This window comes from Pan troglodytes, chromosome 4 (genome assembly GCF_028858775.2).
Source record: "Pan troglodytes isolate AG18354 chromosome 4, NHGRI_mPanTro3-v2.0_pri, whole genome shotgun sequence".
Classification (NCBI taxonomy): Eukaryota; Metazoa; Chordata; class Mammalia; order Primates; family Hominidae; genus Pan; species Pan troglodytes.
The window spans coordinates 47,908,767-47,928,402 of NC_072402.2; the positions used below are offsets into that span (position 1 = coordinate 47,908,767).

Here is a 19,636-nt window from a genome sequence, read left to right on the forward strand (position 1 = left end):
GAGGTCTGTGAAGAAGAAGAAAGCAGGAGATGCGACAAAGAATGAGGGTTAGTCTATCATATTAGCGACCAGAGAAGACTGCTCTGAAAAGGGGGGCATTTGAACAAAGACCCAAAGGAAGGAAGGGGGTGAGCTGCACAGGGAGTGGAAGCTTCCAGGCCAAGGAAATGGCAAGTATCAAGGCCCTGAAGTCAGAGTGCATTCAGTATGTTTGAGAAAAAGCAAGCAAGATGGGTGAGCAATGTCTCCTTTCTCCATGGTCACAACCTAGCAGCCCTCTCCCAAACAGTCCAGGCACCATCTTAAGTGTTTTCAGAACATTATCTCATTTGATCTTTAAAACAACCCTCTGATGTAGTATTATCATCCCCATTTCACAGATAAGGAAACTGAGGTTTTCGAAGCTTATAAGTGACTTGCCCAAGGTATCAGAGACCCACAGTTAGCTGTCAAACACAAGCCATTCCCAAACTGTTTTCCATTCCATATTCCCGCAGGCAGCACCAGCACTGTCACCCAGCCACAGACCAACAGCTTGAGCGACGACTGTACCTGATCCAAGTTGCACAGGTGGAAGAGGCTCCACTGGGCCTGCTTCCTTTTCCACTCTGCTTTTTTGAATCATGTTCTCACTGAATTTCTCTACTTCCTCCACCTCCACATTTATGTAAGCCTCCTAAGATCACCTCCAAAACAAACAGCCAAGCTATGGAAGACTGATGGATGGGAGAGAAGAAAGGAGAAATGGAACGAACATTTGCAGGCCTTCTGTGAGCCAAGCACAGATGTAACAAGCACTCCGTGGACCTTCTTTCTGGGAGATGATGGTTAATGAGAATATTAAGGTAGAAAATACAGCATTTTCCATGTGGACCTGTGCATTCCACAAGCAGGAATTGCTTGAGGAGTCTCCACAGCAAACATAATTTAAATTTAAGAGACAGCACGTTTTCACTGTGTTCCTCAAGATCAATCATCAGCCAATGTTCTGAGCCAAGACATACAGCAACTTCCTAATCTTTTCCTGCCTCACAACATGTTCTCTGCTGCCTTCCACCAGCCTCTGCTGTCTCTTTTAAGAGTTTACATCAGCCTCTAATGCTTTCCTCATGTGATGAGATGGCCTTTCGACTTTATTTAGGGTTTCAACTTTATGCAGGGCACAACTGATGAGTCCTCCAGCAGCCACCCACCCACATCCACACTCAGTTCCTCCCACAGGCCTAGCAGCCCTCACGCAGTTATGCCTCTTGGTGACTTCTCACTACCTCCCAACATTCCCAAGACAAAGGATATGGATTAATTCCCTGGTATAGCCCTAAACATAGTACTACTAAGAAACCTAAAAATCATTCACGACAAACTTCAACAGCAGCATGTCTTGGAGAGGAAGTATTCCTCAATAAATGTCACCTACAAAAAGCAGGATGAAAAAAAAAAAAAAAACAAGAGTGATGGAAAATAACATCCTGCTTGGCAGAAAAAAAAACATGTACAAAAATGCTTAGCTGAGTCTTCTGTTTTAGCATTTGCCATGGGAAAACATAATCCCATTCTTCCTTAATAGGTCGCTGCCTGCTCTGAATCCCGATGTCTTGTGTGCAGCCCCCAACACTGAGCAAAAGGTTTGACATATTTAACATCTGGTATACGCGTCATAGGAATAAACATCTACTTATACTTGACGTTATTAGATGACAACTACCCCAGGGCGTTGAGAGATGTGCTGTTGAGGGGGAGTGAAGAGAAGACTGAAATAAAGTCGAAATGCCTCTATGTATGTGAAAAGAGAGGAGGGCTGGCTATTTCTAAAAACTCCTTGGAGCAAGGTCAAGAAGGGCCCCAGTCATTCTCTACCACCTATTTCTACTCCTTTGTGATTAAGGCAAACCAGTGTTACTCATCTCCTCTTTTTCTCCCAAGAATTCCTGCCCCAGGAAATACAGAGGTCAAGGAAACTAAACAAGAATGACTGCTGCCCCCACAACCGAAGAAAGATGCGACTAAACAACTGGGTGTCCTCTAAGGAAGGAAGTGTAACATAATTTTACACTTTATGTTACATAAATGATATTTCACTAAAAATGAGAACTATGTGCCATTTCCCCATTTTCACAATGAATGAGAATATAGGAAAAAGCAGGAAATTCAACTCTAAAAAATTACTTTTGAAATCTTAGGAATGACTGTTACATAAATCACACAAATGCATTTAAGTGACGGCCTTTTTTGCTTGATAATAAAGCACTCTTCATCACGGTAGCTAAGCAAAAAAAAAAAGATCTATAGGAAAATGGCAATGAAGGTATCAATAATTTAAGACTTCAATAACTGTTCTAAAAGAGGGAAGTAATTGACTAAAAACCTTCTAAGGTTTCTTACAGTTCGGTCTTATGTAGTCACAATATCTCATAACAAAAATTTAAACAACAATGGTACTTAAGTTAGAAATAAAAGTTCAAAGAAGAAGAAAGGGATTTATGAACAGCCTAAAAGTATGGTGTGGTTCACAGTGCAAAAGGCCTGACAGCAGCTGAGTATTCAGCACAATCAAGATCTGAGAAAGCAGACCTGTGTCGGAGCACTTTCAACCGTGAGGAGGGCATCATAACCACCTACGCTGGCCTCCATTAAACATGTTTGCAACACAGAACCCATTCTTCACCTGCTCCTGCTATATTCTCCTCCGCCGTACCTAGCACCTAACACACTGCACATTTTACTTGCTGGCTTATTGTCTCCCTCCCCCATTAGAACATAAGTTTCATGAAGGCAGGGTCTGTTTTGCTCCCTGATGAATCCCCAGAGGCTAGAAGAGGGGCCTGGCACATAGCAGGTATGAAAGCCAATAGTGCCAAGTAAACTCTTTTGGGCTCTCCACCTTCTGGGCATACAATAATATTGTACTCTCTAGCTCCTTGTGGTTGGACAGGGCCAGGTGACAAAGTCTGACCAGTGAGTGTGAGAAAAGGCAGGGTGTGTCCTTTCCAGGCTAAAGCACTAAATTGTGGGTGTGAGATCCTCCAGAACACTCTTACCTAGCTCTGCTTCAGTGACTGCTTGCTCCAAATGGGGGCTGCTCTGTCAGCCTATCCCAGAGTGAGGACACTGCCAGGTAGAGCCTCAGTCTACTCACAATGGATATAAAGCACGAGTAAGAAATAAACTTTTGTGCTTTATGTCACGGGTTGTCATCACCCTTCCCAACTGATAGGGTAGGCATTCAGTAAAAATCTGTGGTTGAATTTGTGAGCTCTCTTTGCACAGCTCATCCAGCATAATGAGTTCTGAGGGGACCTATTTGCTCACAATGCACCCCGTTCTAATTTGGAACAACTCCCATGTCCTTCCTGGTACTAAGTCAAAAACTATGTTCTTGAAGAATCCAAATGGCAGGTCAGGGTACAAGCAGGACTTTTTGTTTTTTTCTTTCCTCATCAGCCTCATTCTCTTCTTTTCATATCTGCCTCAAGCGGTCCTAAGGAATTCTCTGATTGATCGAAGTCAAGAGAGTGACTTGGAAATTATGCTGTAAGGAGTGATCAATATTAGCAAAAGAAAGGCTTGTCTTGTAGAGGTATCACTCAGAAACCTCTAATGAGCCTAAAGCTCCTTCCATAAAAGCACAGGACCTCAAAGGATGAAGCAGCCTCTTCAGTATGTACCCTAGACACAGAAAGAATCCAGAAGTAGAAGACAGAAGGGATCAAAGTACACGGAGAGATACGAGGCCAAGGAGGGACTCTCAGCTGCCCAGGTGCGGTGATCTTATAATAGGCAGACAAATTCCTTGGTACTCCTCTTTTCAAGAGGTAGTACCCTCCCCTTGAGTGCAGGCTGTATTTAGTGGCTTACTTTTGAAAAACAAAACACAACATAAATACTGGTGTGTGATTTCTGAGGCTCAACTGTAAGAGGCATTGTGGCTTCCTCTTTGCATTTTCTCTCATTGATGAGGACAACACAAGGACACTCAGCAGCCCAATGGACAGGTCCACATGGTAAGGAACTGAGGCTTCCTGACAACAGCCCACACCAATGTGCCAGCAACATAAAGGAACTGTCTTGGAAGTGGATCCTCCAGCCCCAGTCAAACCATCAGAGGACTGCAGTCCTGGCTGCACCTTCCTGAATTACCCAGAGCCACCCAACCAGCTAAGTTACTCCTGAATTCCTAACTCAAAAAACTGGGATAAAACTTTTTTTTAAGCTATTCAATTTGGGGGATAATTTCTTACACAGGAAAAGGTAACTGCTATATCAAGTGTCCTCTGGCCTGAGCATATGCATATGTTACACAAATTATGTGTTCATAGTGACTTTACAGAATGGACTATACACCAACCCATATGACTCGGATACTACAGAGGGGACGCAAACATGTTCAACCAAGTACAGCATTCTCTGGTTCCTAACCCTAGGTTTTCCTATTCATCATATGTAAGTGTACAAGAGTAGTACCCTTCACTGCTACCTTGATCTTTTGAAAACAGCCTTCCATCTATCACCTGTGAAAACCAGTTTCATCTCTGTGTATCACACCATCTCTAGGCTTCACACTTCATGACTCAAACTCTTGAAGAACTGCAAAAGAGCAAAGAAAAGAATAGACCACTGTTAACTGTACCTGAATGCAGGACTGCAGAAAAACTACGTTAATCCTTATGTCCTCATACTCTACCTTTGTCTAAAAAAAGACTTAAAGAACGTAGTAAAATAGCCCTAGTAGGAATCACTTTCCCTGAAACTGACCCATTGCCAACTTTAGCAGCTGAATCATTGTTGCTACCTTTCTTCCCTGCCCAAGAACTTGCATTTCATTCTCTGGGTAATTTGCTATTTTTTTAAATAGTAATTCAGCGACTGACCCAGAGCCAACCTACAGCTCCAGTTGTGTGTGTGTGTGTCAGCAGGCTAAGAGGCACATATAAGGCAAGGCACGCAAGGCACACACATACAAGGACCAAAAAAAAAAAAAAAAAATTCCCTCACTACATGGTTGCCAAAGTATTCTCCATCTCCTGGCATTCTGCATCTTTTGCCTCTTTCTTGGTTGGAGTATAAGTGGTAGCAGGTAGACCATCATTAAGCAGCCCAAGGTTTGGTTTAACTTCTGTAACAATGTTTATGAATAAGGATGGAAAGGAAGGATCAATGGTATGCAGGTAAGGTTAAAACAAACAAGATGTTGCTAGGGTCTGCCATGGAGTCAGCTTTGAAACAGGATATCTGAAAACAAGTGATAGAAATGGGAAAAATAACTTCTCCAGATCCCCCAAATCCCACAGCTATTTGCTCTAAGATTAAATGTTCCATATCACCCTATCTTGTAGCAATAATGGAAATCTAACATCAGAAGCATGAAACAATAAAGGTCTTCATAGATTCCTTCTGCTTAAAAAGAAAGGCAGTGTGTTGTCACCTGTGAAAGAAATGGTTTCCAATTCCATTTCAAAAGCATTTCTTGAGTAATTACTCTGTGTTATGACATTACACCACAAATGGGGGTGGGGGTACAGTGATAAACCTAGCTCCTACAGTCAAGAATCTCTCAACCTAACAAGTGACTTTTAACCTTTAAGAGTCACAGATCCCTTTGTAAATCCTATACTTCTCTCCAAATATACATATAAAAACATATTCACATAAAAACAAAATTTTGCTAGCAAATTTAGGTTATCCACAAATTGTCAAAGTGCATGGATCCTAGGATAAGTGTATCTTGCTCTACCAGGAGAAAAAAATACAAGATTTTATTTAATAAGCAAGTATCATATAATATGTAACACTAGATATTAGCTTAGCCTCTCTTCCAAGTAGTTGAAAACACCACCTTCCATCTTATTGTATACCAAATATCACAGAGGACAAAATACATATGTTCATATAAAAGTAACATATAAAATTAACGTTTACTATTATTTCTGGTATCACTTTTTACAAGCAATAGTAATTGAACTAAAATGAAACCTGCATGAAACCTAAATTTGTGAGATCTACATTTTTAACCTCATCCTTATACTGAGTATAATTATTTTGTATGATTAATTCTGAATATAAAACAATTTCTGTAGTTCCAAGATAGCAAGCTGAGCACTTCTTATTAGTTTCAATGGTTTAAATAATTTGGGGCTATAATACTGGTAGAAAAGATTCACCTGTATGTTTCCCTTTTTAAAAAAGCTCAGTTTCTCTACATAAACTGCATTTATGCTGTCAGAAAGAAAACAGGAATGGCAAGTTATTTAGGCACCAAGGATTTAAAAAATATAAAAATGAAATCTCCTCTCTTAGTTTCTGCAGTGTCTTCTAAGACAGGCTCTTGGATACAGGTCAGAGGATATTCTTAAGGGTGGAGCATGGAACGCTAACAGGTGTCCCGTGGAAGAATTAAGGAATAACTAGAACAAAGAGAAAGAACAACACTGCAAGGGGTGGGGAGTCCTGACAGCTAGATAATAGGAGAAAAAGAAATACAAATTGATGTGTTTTCAAGCTTCCAACACTGTGCCGTCCAATACAGTGGCCACCAACCACATGTGGCTATTTAGATTTAATTTAAACTAAAAGTTTAGTTCCTCAGTTGCACTAGCCTGTTTTCAGAGCTCAAAAGCCACATGTGGCTAATGGCTACCATACTGGACACTGCAGAATATAGAACATGTCTATCATCTCAGAAAGCGCTATTGGACAGCAATACTCTATAAAGTGAGAGCCCAGAAAACATTAAGAAGTTACTTAGTCTTGAACAGAAAGTATACAGATTCACAGATACATCATTTTCAGGTAAGTTCTTCTATTTATAAAGGAAGGTAAATTGATGCAAATGAGGTAGAAAACAGTTAAGATTAAGAATTTTGAGTGCAATGGATCAATGGCCCACATCACACAATATAGCCTATGATACCCCGGACTCCATCTGATATTCAAGTTCAGGAGCTTCCAAACCAGTGGAAGTTCTATGGATTATTCTTCCTTGCCAGCCAATAACAGTATGTACCAAGTTCCTAATATCTATTATCTGACTTGGTGCCCACAAGTCGCTAAAAGCCCCCCAAAAGTCTGCCATCTAATTTGGGAGTTTTAGAAGCCTCACACAGTAACTATGGGAGAATTACAAAATATGCAGATACATACAAGGTCACAGAGTAACAACTTTTCATTTAAAATGCAGAGGTGACATAGTACAGAAGGAGAAAAGCAAAGTTTGAGCCATAAAATTGTTTAAAATTTGGTAAAAAGCAAGGTAACAGAAAAGCTTAGATAACAGGGATACGTACAGCCTATTATCTTGTCACAAAAGGGTTCATGAAGGAAGTAAGCTTTTAGTTAAATATTGAAGAAATTAATGGTTTTGTATTACTGTATGTCAGTAACTTTCAAAATTATTTAACTGCGAACCATACTAAGACATTTTAGATTATTATCCAGTAGGCATATACCACTAAGTAAACATTTCACAAAGCAATAATTTAGCCATACTACAATGTACATTTTCTGATATCTTCTATTATAATTTCACTTTAAAAAAAAACACAAGTTGGCTGGGCGCAGTGGCTCATGCCTATAATCCCAGCACTTTGGGAGGCCGAGGTGGGTGGCTCACCTGAGGTCAGGAGTTTGAGACCAGCCTGCCCAACATAGCGAAACCCCATATCTACTAAAAATACAAAAACTTATCTGGGCGTGGTGGCGGGTGCCTGTAATCCCCACTACTTGGAAGGCTGAGGCAGGAGAATCACTTGAACCCGAGAGGCGGAGGTTGCAGTGAGCCGAGATCGCACCACTGCACTCCAGCCTGGGTGACTCACTCGCTTAATGACCCATTAAGCCAATTTTATGACCCATTCATGGGTTCCAACCTACAGAATGAAAGATATCTATAAGATGAATTTCTGTGGTAGGAATTGGTAAATTATCTATCTGAAGAAAGGAAACCATATTTGTAAAAATAGGATTAGAAAACTCTGTGCATGTGTGCGGTGGGGGGAAGAGGGAGGGGAAACGGAGAAAGTTAGAGGGAGCGGGAGAGGAATAGTCAGAGGAAGAGAGAGAAGAGTTGGAGGGAGGAGACAGGGAGACAGAGGCAGGACAACTGAAGGGGTTGTTTAGTGAAAAGTCTTACATGTAATGCCTGTATTTGATAGGCAAAAGGAACCCATTTTTGTTTAAAGCAAAGGTTGGGACAGATTTGCCTGGTAGCTCTGGAGAATGTGGCCTTGGAATGAGACTTGGAGTTGGAAGGCCAGCCATGGAGGTTGAAGCATAAAAAACAAACACAATGAAGGGAAGACCTGGATTATGATGCTGAGAAAAAGGAGGAGTGAGGTGCAGGCAGAAAAAACAGCAGGACTTTCAAATTGGACCAGAAAAAATAATGCTCATATCTTCCAAAACAAGCAGAGCTTTAGAGACCGAATGGCAAAATACTAAGAAGAAAGCTAAAGGAAAGGTGCAGCTGAGCAAGAGATAGAAGCAAGCAGATCAACCCACTCCACAACCACATGGATCTCATCCAATCTACTTATTTTCCTCATGAGCTAGAATAGACCAAGGCTCAAGTGGAAAAAGGGACAATCTCTGTCCCCAATCCCCAACACATCCAGATGCTGAGCATTTGCAGATGGAGTATGCATCTGTTCAGTTTTTCATTCAAAGAACAAATGTTGATTGCCTACATATCGCAGGCACCAGATGTATAAAGTTCACAAAGCATTGTCCTTGCCCTTAAGAAACCAGTCAGAAGCCAGCTTCCTAAGCAAATAACTATAGCACAAAGTGATCAGTGCTAGGAGAGAGGTGTGTCCAAAGTGCTAGAGGAACACACAAGATGCAGCGAGTGGTTCTGCCTGGGTCAGCAAAGGCTTCCAGGAAGAAGAGGCAATGTTAAGAAAAGCTTTTCTATCAGAGGCAACAGCGTAGGCAAACTGGGGAAGCCTGAAAAGTGGGTGGTATGTAGAAGAAATGATGAATGGGGCCAGAAAATGAGGCTTGGGGGAGAGATGGAGAAGGTGGAAGAAAGGGCAGTAGGAAGGAGAGTCTGCCAGAAGAGGAAGTTGGGACTAGTTTGTGAACTAGTCTTCTAACCAGTGCTGACAATGACCAGCAGTAACTGAAAGTCAATAGGAAACCAGACATTGTAAAGCTAAGAAATAGTACAAATTAGGCCCATGCTTCAGAAAGACCACACAAGCAGTAGTCTAGGAAGTGAACTGGATAGAGGAGATGAGTCAGGAAAAGAGGCCAGTGAGGAAGCTGTTGAGACATAAGGGCCTGCGTGGGACTGGTATCACAGGAATGGAGAACACTTGGGCAGATACTTGGAAAGTAAAGTGAACAGTCTTCCTGCCTACCTGAAGGGAAGGTGAAGGAGGACAGAGTCACAGATCTCCATGGGGTTCTTACTTGTGGGGAGCAAGGGTGGCTTGGCCTCGAGGAGGAAAGACAGGAAATTTGTTCTTGCACATGTTGAATTCAGGTTGCCTCTGGGACACCTTAATGGATTTATCAAGAAAGCAGGTGAAAATCCAGCTAAGAGGAAGAGGAGAGAAATCAAGCAGAAGCAATCAGTTTGGGAGTTGCAATATAGAAACCACAAGAGAAATGAGAGTGGAGACAAAGGTGAGACAACCACTATTTAAGGAGGGAGGATAGCTAGAAGACTATAAGCCAGAGGAAAAGACTGCCTTTTGTTAACAACAAAAAAAAAGTTGGAAGAGAAAAAAGACAAAGTGGTTTTCAAAACCAAGATTAAATGCCATAGAAAAGCTGAATAGAATGATGGGCACCTATTTTTTTCTTTTTCTATATGTATGTTTTAGAAATAAGCAGTTATAACCTAACTAAGCAATAGCATAAGTGAAGGCTGGTGAAGAAAGAAAAATTGATAGGTTGCCATCTCATTGGATGCTCTTGAACCTAGAATCGAGCAAACTCCCAAGAAAGGTGATGTAATTAAACTATCATGACACATTAACTGAAACACCTTGTTCTATATGCAAACGTCTGGCAGATATACCCCAGTGTCTCTGCAGATAACAGATGTTCTGATCTTTGGATATTGCTAAGCTGCACCCAATGCTACTTTATCATAAAGCATGTCATCATTAAACTGAAGTGTTATTATTCAATTGTGTATCCCTATGGGAGCTCCAAAATGCCTCTAAACAACAATTACCTGTGGCCCATCTAAGTTTTTTCATAAACAAAAACTGAAATAATTTTCAGAGGTGGGATAATGCTTATTTTATATAGTATGTATAACTAGGGTAAACTGATAAAGACATACTTGATTAAAGTTCCAATACCTACTTAGGTAGGACTTGATATCTATTTCTATTGCCAATATCTAGACAACTTTAAAAGCCAGCTCCCCCATTCTAGTCTCAGTTTCTCATTTTCCAACATTTGTGTAAAGTACTCTTTTCCCTATTTTTTTTGGGAGGGGGAGGGGTTGGTATATGTGGATCCATAAAGCAAAATGGCATGTTGTCAATCAACATTTTCTTTCATAATTGAATTCAGAAACACACACACACACACACACACACACACACACACACACACACAGTAGGTAGGCATAAGGGGTATGTATATTCACAGGATGATCCACTTCCAAAATCTACATTTTCCTTACAGACTTTGAAAGATGTTTGTAATTTAAGCTATCCTGATCTTAACAGATTAATTTGAGGAAAATGTTCTACCTTAACTACTGCTCAGAATCTGTTTAAATTACCACTGATCGGCAATCTGTCATCAGCAAATATGCTTATGTCAAATGCCCTTATAATGAGCTATCACATTTTCAAACATTTTCCTCCATTACCTGACCAGGAGATTTACACAATGCGAACAACCTACCAAGAGTGGAGTAAATGAAATATTGGATCTTGGTTTAAATGAGTAAATCCCATCCTGAACAGTAGAGGGGGTTGGGGGGAATGTATAAATTGAGAAAAGAATTACCTATTCATCTTCATCAGTAGTTGACACCATCATCATTTGGCCTCTAAAAAAAGAGGATGTTTTAATTTGCTGGGAAGAATACATCTCTTCAGGGAGGAGATTTGGGGATTTCACCACGAATAATAATGAAGTGAGCAGAGTTTTCTTCATGTGTAAAATCTAGCTCTAGTCTTTCAATCCAAATGAGATTCTAAGTTGCAGGCAGAGGTCAGGGGATTTGATTTATTTATTCAAGCCCATGTAGGCATCCTTCATCCACATCCACCAGATCTATACTTCCTCTCTCTAAAATTAACATTAAGACAAAAGAAAAAAAATAAAATAATCCCATTCGTATTGGTCAGCTTGTAGCAACAACCCTAGGTTCAAAGAACAACCACTGTTCATGAGGCTGCTCCCTGACAGTCCTCTTGTCATTACCCTACTGCTTTGGTAAATGCAAAACATTCTCTTGGCATCCGTGGCTTGCAATAAATCATTCAGGCTCATGCCAAAGCTTGAAACTCAGCACTTATTAATTTTAAATAAGTTCTGTTACCTATTATCAGTTATGGACAATGACAATATTTCTCTAAGCCCATTATTTCTCCTATGCACCTCAGAAAGCTGAGAGAAGGCAACGATACGTCTAATCTTTTGTGCCTTCCTAATCACGACGGCTTCCCACAGTGGGGGAAAAATTAAGAGGGTCCCAGAATATTATGCAAGTCAGGTAGACAGAATGAGAATCCCAGTAAAGCAGACTTAGAATAAGAGGCCCTCAATATGCAGCATTGATGTGAGGTATAAATCAATAGAGAATGATTAAAACACTGCTCTATGAGGGGCCTGCATAGTTAATATACATTTCATTGTGAAAAAAGAATGCTGTAGTCAGACCAAATGTGTGGGCACACTGCTGAACAGAAGCAAAACAAGTACAAAGCTGTTTAAATATATAGAATTTCAAGGCATAAAGCTAATCAACAGCATCATTTATCTAACAAAGCCTGTTCAGATATTTCATTTGTAATGTAAATGTTCATATCAACACATATACCCCCAATACCTGATTTCTAATGTGTTCCATCATTTAACAGATATCCCTTTTCAAAGCCTAGCATTAATAAAAGCTATACTATTCTTACTCAAATCACAGTACAAAATTCATACCTAAATATTCCTAATTGCATAATCATTGCATTCACTGACATAAAACACATACTTATCCTTCCTTTCAAATGGGTCAGTTAAGTGCTGTTGCACTTCTTTCCCTTTTCTAAAATGCAAATTTAAGAGCTATTACGTGGTTTTGCTTTGACTTCCCTGAGAATACAGTATTTTGTTTACAAAACAGAGAAAAATTATCAAAAAAGCTGATGGTACCCAAGGAACCCAGGAAGCAAACAGCATTCAACAATCTTCTCTCCTTCCTCCCCTCAGGGTAAGCCTCTATCCCCTCCAAGGGACCCAGACAGAAGGGACAGACTTTTGGTGTTATTTCCTTAGAAACTTATACATACCACCTACTGGTATAAAGAAAGCCATCACGACTTCTATTAAGGAGATTTTGCCATGTTTTCCAAAGGAAAATAACATTCCTTCATCTTGTCTTCCACATTTGACTTAAAGGGAACATAAAAACTGGTCCCAATAAAATTCCTCCAGTGAAGGTGTCCTTTGTTTGTTACCTTTCTCCATAGACTTTTACTAATGATTTGAGCTAAACTCTAACTTGCACTAGTCAGAAGAAATCAATCTCTTAGTCATGACATTTCCATCATTTAAATAAATCTCATGTCTAAAATTTTTTTAGTCATTAGACATGCACTGTAGACCTACGACGCAAAGGACTATAGCAAAAGTAAATTAAAATATTCCATATTATAGATATGTATATGTCATTCACAGGCATAAAGCCAGCACTGTTGAACAGCTTTGTTCACCCTAAGCAAATTCAAAACTGAGGTCCTTAAGAAGCTACCTACGGAACCATCTCAACTTGGATGTATTTTAGTATCCTTCTTCCTGAATTCAAATGCATTTTTATTTTCCATGGAAATTTCTATACTGTTAAAAATTTCAGCACACACCAACAGAAGAACTTTAATTTTAGCTCATTCTATATATGAAAGTGAGAAAGGCTCCATATCTTTCCTAGTGCAAATTAAAATGAGCAAAGTAGGCCAATGTCCATAATATTTTAGTTACAGGAAGAAAATAACAGTAGCCATTTATTTTAAATGTTTCCTGTGCCTCAGACACTATACTTTCTGCATGTTGTCTCATTTAATCCTCATGAAACAACCAAACCCAGTATATGGTATTATCCCCCATTTTAGAGCTTAAAAACCTGAGTTATTTGATCAGAGAAAACCAACAATGGTTTTCAACATGAACCCATCCCAGAGTCCCAGAAGCAAACACCACAGCTGCAGGGGGCTTTCCACTGCAACATTATAAAGAGTGATCCAAATGAGTCACAAGGAGTTGACAGTGACCCATGACCACAGGCAACACCAAGTAGTCACTAGTTTTGGACCAGGGACCTGTGGACTCCTGACCTCTGAGGCTCTTCCGGCACCCAAAACTCTACCAACTCTGTATTCTAATGAGAACAGGCATTCTGGCAGCAAAGGGAGTAGGAAAAAAAACGATAGCCCTCTCCCCTCCCTCAAAAAAAGCCACATAAATGACATCTGCAACACAACCATCCTTGTGTGCAGCTCTTTAACTGTCTCACCATGTGGCCATCAGTTGGCTCAAGAAGTGCTCAGCACAATTTTGCCTCAAATGTTTCTATAGTGCACTGAACTTGGAAACCATACTGTTTACTGCCCTCCTCCTCTCTCCCCTCCACTGAGTGAAAGGTGTCTGGATACACTGGACCACAAAGAAATCTAATGAGGAAGAAACATCCTGTCCATTGCAGGATAACCTGGAGAAGCCTGTGCAGGTGACTTTCAGACCGTGGGTCTTGACCCATTAGTGGAATCAATGCAGAGTCATTTTGCAGAAACTGAAATAGAATAGAATAGCATTTTGCAGAAATTGAAATAGAATGGAAGAGAAAATATCAGAGTATGCTACCGTAAGGTAAAATATTGTTTCATGAAAGTTTGTTTCAGCAACGTATTTTATGACCAGTTAGTTATGTGTGTGTTGGTAGCATGTGTACCAGGTTGTGATATAAATGTATTTTTCACTATAAGTTTAAAACATACTTGATTCTTCTTCATCTTCATCCCTTACATGCAACCACCAAGTTCTGCTGACTTTTCTTCCTAAATCCATCCTGGCCACTATGTTCCCCTCCCTGTGCACACCACTTCCTAACTAAGGTCACTATCTCTCACCAGAACCATTGGAACAGTCTCCAAACCCTTCTCCACTATATTGTATGGGTCCCCTTAAATAAGCCTCCACCCCTCTGCCAAATGATCTATTTCAACAGTCCCCAACCTTTTTGGCACCAGGGACCAGTTTCATGGAAGACAATTTTTCCATGGACTGGGGGTAGGGGCAGGATTAGATTCTCATAAGGAGAACACAACCTAGATCCCTCGTATACGCAGTTCATAATAGGGTTCACACTCCTATGATAATCTAATGCCACTGATCTGACAGGAGGCAGAGCTCAGGTGGTAATGCTCATTTGCTCGTCGCTTACCTCCTGCTGTATGACCTAGGTCCTAAGAGGCCATGGACCAGTAAGAACCTTAGATCAGGGGTTAGGAACCCCTGATCTATTTGAAATGCAGACCTGACTCTGTCAGTCCCCAACTTAAAGGCCTTCAGTGTCTATAGAATGAAATCAAAGTTCCCTTAGCATGGTGTACCAGGTACTTCACAAACTGACCCCAAGCATCTTCCAAATTCAACTGCAACTCCAGCCTCAATAACTGCTCAGTGGGAACACCCAAGCAGCTATCTTATCATTTCCTTGCCTCTGTGCTCTTCCTCTGCCTTTGAGATTCCACTCAGGAGTCTTTTCTTCTAGAGAGGCTTGCTGGAACCTTGGAATGTGGTTAAGTGAATCTACTCTGGCCTCCAGCATACTCTATTTCTACATCTCTCTGCTCTCCTGCCCCCAAGAAAATTAGATTACCTATACACCTGCCACTTCCACTAGGCAAGAAGGATTTTATCTGCTTCCTCCAAGTCTTAAACATCACTTCAGTGAGACCCTCCCTCCCTTCCCTGACCACCTTAGCTAAATTTTCAATCTATCATTGCCTCCCCACCCCTTTCCTAGCTCCCTCCATTGGTTTCTCTTTTTTCCCCTTATTACTATAATCTAACTTATGTGTACATCTTCACACACACACACACACAAAATGTTCATATACGTATACAGATTTTAACTTATTATCTAGTTTGTGTGTATCTCCACAACCAGGAATGCCAGCTCAATTATTTGTCTGTTTTATTACTGTTACAAAAGAGGCACTCAAAAAATACTTGCTCAATGAATAAATGAGTGAATATCATCAACATCAGAGATTACACCTATTTCAACTGGCACATAACATAGTGAATCCCTGGCACATATCATAGTGCCTCCTGCAGAGTTGGTACACAATAAATATTTGCATTTTAAAAAGTGAAAATGGAAACTCACATATGATGCATTCTTTTTGCCTCATATTATCTCATTCAATAGACACAGAATGGAAAGAAATATAAGGCTAGACAGACCAGCTAGCTGACCAAAAGATATCAGAAATGTTATAATATCACACACCTGCAGTACAGGCAGCCCATCTAAGAAGCTTTAGAAGTCAAAGAAGTGTCTCTTGGAAGTTAATACTATTTTGAAAAGATATTCTCTTTGTCAGCATGAAGGTACAAAGGACAGGGCTTTTAGTATCCATATTTTGAGCATTCATATTTGTTGATAATAGAACCATTAAAGCTCAGACAGCAGCTGAAGCAAGTGAACCATCAGGCATCTTATTCTTTGGGGGAAGGAGGCTTTTATTTGACAACAAGTCATAGGCACATCCAATATTTATGATCATTTTAAAAATAAAAAATGTAACGAGAAGGATAAACTATGCATGTGTTCTTTAAGTTTAAATCTCACATGTATTAATTTTTATTAAAACACAAATTTGTAAACAATACTTACAATTAGAAAAAAAGCATAAAGCCATCTTTTAAACTTTCTGAGGAAAAATTAATATGTTTTGATTTTTTTTAAAAAGTATACAGTATCACTTTGTCCTTAAGATATCAATTGAACAAAATTGGCAGAAATTTAAAAATTAAAAAAAAAAACAGAAAAATCATATGACCAGAAACACCACTATTTCTTTAAAATGAAATAATATTTCATTAAGAACAAGGCAGAATTAGCTGAAAAATAAGGAAATAATAATTTTAAGCATTCTCAAAAAGAAAAGAACATGCAAAAAGAAACAAAGGGATGGCTGTGGCCTATAGAGGGAGCTTAATCTTTGACGCCATCAACTAGTAAGATTTCTTTAAGTAAAAATTACTGACCATTTAAGATACAGTCAGTGCTGTATAATGTTTCAACCAACCACAGCCCACATATATTATAATTATATATTATAAAAGATTATAATACCATATTTTTGCTGTACCTTTTCTATGTTTAGATACATTTAGATATAAAAATACTTATGATTGTGTTACAACTGCTTACAGTATTCAGTACAGTAACAAGCTATACAGGTTTGTAGCCCAGTAGCAATAGGCTATACCATATAGCCTAGGTATGTAGTAAGCTACACCATCTAAGTTTGTAGAAGTACACTCCATGATGTTTGCGAAATGACAAAATTGCTTAATGACATGCTTCTCAGAACGTATCCCCATTCATGAGTGACACATGACCATAATACTATTTGAAAAGGTCTCACATTTCATAATACATAAATACACTCCCCTGTTACCAAGCTAGGGCAAGAATGATCCAAATCAAAATCCGTAACTCATCACAAGTGGCCAGAATCCCACCTGGATAATTTACTGTATTTGAGTTTAGAACTTGCTTTGTGACATCCTAGTTAACCAGGGTTGACAGGTCAATACACAAAATCATGCCCTGTATTCCTCTGTGCTCCACACCTTCTAAGTGTATTTTTAAATCAACAACCTACAACTAAAATATCACAAATCAAATGTTGTTGTAACTGTTGTAAAAGGAAAGAGAATACAGTGAACTGAGCTCTTTCCTCTGCTAGGAAGAAAATTAATACCTTGCTTGGTAAAGTGGGCCAACATGCAATCAGCATGTTTGCTAAGAAATAAAATGAGAATAATTCCACTAAGAGTGCCAATTTTATATTTTATATTCTTGAGTCAAACTTTTAAAATATCCCCCTTGTTTCCCTTCAACTCACCATCCCCAGAAATATCCTGGCCATGTATTTGGCAAAGAGGGGTGGGGGTATAGTGAGGTAGTCCAGCAACTGCTTAGGGGAGAATCTGCCTGACGTAAATTTCACCATCACCAAATGTTCGTCCTACAAATGAGACTGAAACAAACCAGGAAGTCATAATCTGCAATATTTTAATAAAAATGTAATTTTGTTTAAAGTAATTTGGTCTTTCCTCTTAAATGATCTGGGTGAGAAAAATTTTACACAAGAATCTCTGATTAAAAAGTAAAAAGGAACAATCCACTTAAGATCATTCCTTGAAAAAGCACACAAGTAGCATCTCCAAAGACTCCCATTTTCATGGATTCATAAAGCCATAATGAAAGCTCAAATTTTTCATAAGGGAACAGGCACTTTCCATTAATAAATCAAATTCTTCTCATCTCGATATGTGATCAAAAATAAAAAATAATTAGCATCTTTCTCATCAATTAGGTTTGATGCCATTGTTTAAAAATTCCAGAAGGAAGCCTTCTGAAAGGGCAAAGTCAGCAGTTCCATAGCTAACCCTTCTTTCAGCAATTATAGTCTACAGCACTGACACTTCTACAGCAGTGGAACAAACTTAGTTCTAGGCTATTTCTCATGACATTTAATAAATAGGGCTTAATACGAGAGAGCAAGATTCCAGAATCTAAAATAGATCCCACTGTGTTTAGGAAGAATCATTTCAATTACCAATAGAAAGAAGAACCCTTTAGGACTGAGAAATGGTCAACTAACATTCTGGACAAGGGCTTCCAAGAACATATACCTTAACAGATTCCTGATTTAAAATGGTACCTAAGTTCCTGGTGCTACTTCTCCCAATTTCTCACCGAAGTGCCACTGAAGACGTAGGAGTAAATATTCATATTACCTCCAAAAACCAAGGCTGCTGAAAGCACAAATTACTGCCAGAATTTGAAAAGCACCCACTGTGATGAAAAGGCAGAAATACACCCATGCTTCTGCTTATAACACCCTCACTTCACTCCATTAATAGATTTTATTTAAAATGGAGGGAAGTTGCCTCATAATTCCACCACTTCCTTGATTCAGACACATCCCTTTTCAACTACATATCTGGCAGGTGTCCCGTTCTCCGCCTTAGACTCTGACTCGGAAGTAAGGAAGGTATCTCTCCCCAGACACCTCTCCCTCGCTATGCAGCTATGATTGCCTCCCTAACCAGTCATCTCTCTCCACTCAGAAATAGATTACAAATCCCAGAAAACTAGTTAGAAACTACGTACAATGAGGATGCTGGATATAAAATGTTATGAGCTGCAGCCAATATTTCTCACAGCAAAATCATAGCCTTAATTCACTCATTTATTTGACAAATACTCATTGAGTTCCCTCAATGTTCCAGGCACTGTTCTTTGTGCTTGGGTCACATTAGTGAAAAACAGAGACACAGATCCCTACCCTGCTGGGATTCACATTCTGATGAGAGAGGTGGACAATAAATAAATATAAATTATATAATTTGATAGATAATTTAAAATACTATGTAAAAAAAAAACCCCCAGAACCAGGTAAATGGGTAAGGAGAAGGACTACAGTTTAAACAGGTGGTCACTCTAAGCTGCATGGAGAAGATAACTTTTGGTGAAGACTTAAAGGAGTTAAGGGAATTAGCCCCTACATAGGGGAAAAATTTCTACACAGAGGCTCAAAATAGCCAGGAGGCAAGAGCATGGCACATCTAAAAAACACGGAAAGCATATGGCTGGAGCGGAATGAGGGACAAAAAAAATAGGAGTTGGTAAGGTCTAAGGAGTAACGGGCCAAGTCACATGTAAGAATTTTGGTTTTTACTCAAAACTTCAGAGGTTTGAGCAGAAGAGTGGTCTGGCTGACATCTCAAAAGGATCACTCTGGCTGCTCTGTTGAGCACATACCATGGGGGTGGGGCAGGTGGCAGAGGGCAGGGATGGAAGCAAGGAGACCACTTAGGAGACTACAGCAGTACTTGCAATGAGAAATGGTTGCTTTTAGACCAGGGTAGCAGCAGTGCAGAAGGTGAGAAGTGATGAGATTCTGGATATATTTGAAGGTAAAGCAAAAAGAGTTGCTGAATAGCCTAGATACGGAGTATAAATAGTAAAGAATGATTTCAATATAGCCTCAGCAACTAGCAAGATGAAGCAGGCATTTCCTGGGATGGAGGAGTCCAGCAGAACAGGACTGGTGGGTAGACAAGAAGTTCAGTTCAGGACACAGGTTAAGTTGGAGGTACCTACCAGGCATTTGAGTAGAGATATTGAGTAAGCAGTCAGATGTGCACATCTGGA

The 19,636-nt window shown here is 39.6% G+C and overlaps 1 protein-coding gene across 19 annotated transcripts in view; it reads right to left on the reverse strand.

Annotated features, from left to right (window-relative positions):
• MAST4 (microtubule associated serine/threonine kinase family member 4) overlaps positions 1-19,636 on the reverse strand; it is a 575,831-nt gene that overhangs the window by 430,550 nt on the left and 125,645 nt on the right. The window contains exons 2-3 of one of the 19 annotated variants that reach the window (XM_063811161.1): positions 10,969-11,011; positions 4,475-4,584 (exon numbers count right to left, since the gene is read on the reverse strand). The exons of 16 other annotated variants lie outside the window; for them this stretch is intronic. In XM_063811161.1, coding sequence (XP_063667231.1) covers positions 4,475-4,501 — 27 coding nt within the window. In that variant the 5' untranslated portion in view covers positions 4,502-4,584; positions 10,969-11,011. The remainder of the gene's footprint in view (positions 1-4,474; positions 4,585-10,968; positions 11,012-19,636) is intronic. 2 more of the 19 variants (XM_054684308.2, XM_054684306.2) reach the window with 2 other exon arrangements.